At 44.1% G+C, this 1899-nt stretch overlaps 1 protein-coding gene across 2 annotated transcripts in view; it reads left to right on the top strand.

Annotated features, from left to right (window-relative positions):
- Positions 1 to 1899, top strand: part of GNA11 (guanine nucleotide binding protein (G protein), alpha 11 (Gq class)) — a 7177-nt gene that overhangs the window by 332 nt on the left and 4946 nt on the right. For both annotated transcript variants that reach the window (XM_010186427.1, XM_010186426.1), the window contains exon 2: positions 831 to 985. In XM_010186427.1, coding sequence (XP_010184729.1) covers positions 831 to 985 — 155 coding nt within the window. The remainder of the gene's footprint in view (positions 1 to 830; positions 986 to 1899) is intronic.

Raw genomic sequence — 1899 nt, 5'->3', positions numbered from 1 at the left:
TTCCCATAAATGTTTTGTGCTTCAGGACTGCTTTTTATGACATTTTGCTGATATCTGGCTCCATTTACTCGGCCGTGTTAAGGGACAGAGCAGCTTTCTCAGGATGTTTGTGCACTGGTCTGTGTAGTGGTGGGAGCAAGGGATATGACATAGGGTATAGGAGAGGGGCTCTTTTTACCCATTTCAAGGATTCGGTGTCATTAAATGTGTTGGGCTTCTCCCTGCGTGAGTCACTGCTCACGTCAGAACTTGAAGCTGGCAAAAATAACGTGCTGGACCCAAAAGACACCTCTGCTGGTCGCTGTGACTGCAGTCCGTCAGCTTTTCTGGTAGGTGCTGACCAACGGTACAAACCTTTCTTTGAAGGGTTTTGGTCTCAGCCACACAAGTGTGATTTGAGGTGAAGTCTGGTGTACTGATTTTGAATCCGGGAATCCATTTTTCAGCTAGATCTGATCTGAATTATTTTAGCTTTTTTATGGGGGGGGAGAACAGGGAGGGTGGCAGCGTGGCAGGAAATTAGATTTGTTTAGTGTTTTTTGCTTCTTTAATGTTTAGTACCTTAATATTTTGAAGTGAAATTGTCTTTCGTCTGTTCTGTCACACAGTAACTTGGACCTGATTTTTAGTGACTCCTTACAGGGACGGGATGTGCACCAGGAGCTCTTGAGCCTGAACACCTCTTTTGCGAGGTTCTGCGCTCTCAGTGATGAGCACAGGCAGGCTGTGAGGAAGCTTGCCTTGCCTGTGCTGTACCTGGAGCAGGTGGAGGTGTTTTGCTAGGGATAATCTATCAAAATAGGTATAATTTTTTGCTTTTCAATCTCCAGGCCAATGCAGTGCTGATCCGGGAAGTGGATGTAGAAAAGGTCATGACATTTGAGCAGCCATACGTAAGTGCGATTAAAACATTGTGGAACGACCCTGGAATACAGGAGTGTTATGACAGGAGAAGAGAATATCAGCTTTCCGACTCGGCTAAATAGTAAGTGTGTATTTGCTGGCATACACTGGTAGATGGCATTGATGGTCTAACAAATAGCACCTGTCCAATCTTTCTATTGAAGTCTAGGGTTTGTTTCAAAGGGCACGAACGCTGCTGTAGATTTCATGATGTGGTTTGTTTAAAGTACCTTTTATCTTTTTCATCGAGGTGGGGGAATCTTGCTAGTGTTTTAGACAAAGCTGCGCAGTCTCCGCTGGCTGCGTGTGTTGGGATACAGATCATAGGTGTATGAGAGAGACACTTTGCCTGGTCAGCCAGACATATCCTGAGGAAAAGTTAAGATGAAAGAGCAGTGGGAGTGGGTAACTGGTTACTTTTTTGAATCTGGCTCCAGAAAGGCAAAGAGCTTTGCTGGAGCTGGAGGAAGCTGTGTTGATTTGGGAACAGATTTACATCTGGAAATTCCTTACTGTTTGCAACTTCCCGTGATGGTATGAGGTGTTCTGGTGGGTGACAGAAACAGTTCACACATCTGCTTCTGGATATACCTAGGCTGGAATCTCTGCCATCTGTGTTGGTCCTGGCTCTTAGGCAGCAGAAGTGTTGCTCTTTCTCTTCAGGTTTGTCCCTTGGCCTACAGGTGTACGTGGGTGTGTAACTTGATGGTTTTATTATTAACAAAATCTAAGTCTGGCGACATAGGTTTGTTTATAAATAGAAAAGCTCAGGTGAGACTTGATTCTGAAACAGAAGCATCCTCTGTACTTAGTCTTTCTGTGTAGTAAAAACTGTCTTCCTATACAGAGTTGATAAAGTTGTCCTTAATATTGTGTTTATCCTCCAAAGGGGTGGCTGGTGAATCACTGTTCTCCAAAGATGTGTTCTGTTATTTTCCCACATGGCATTTTAAATGGTTCAGGTCGCTTCTGACTTTCTTGTTACAATAGGGAAAG

Source organism: Mesitornis unicolor, unplaced genomic scaffold (genome assembly GCF_000695765.1).
Source record: "Mesitornis unicolor isolate BGI_N332 unplaced genomic scaffold, ASM69576v1 scaffold18496, whole genome shotgun sequence".
NCBI classification, from domain to species: Eukaryota; Metazoa; Chordata; class Aves; order Mesitornithiformes; family Mesitornithidae; genus Mesitornis; species Mesitornis unicolor.
This window is presented reverse-complemented; position numbering and strand designations above follow the sequence as displayed.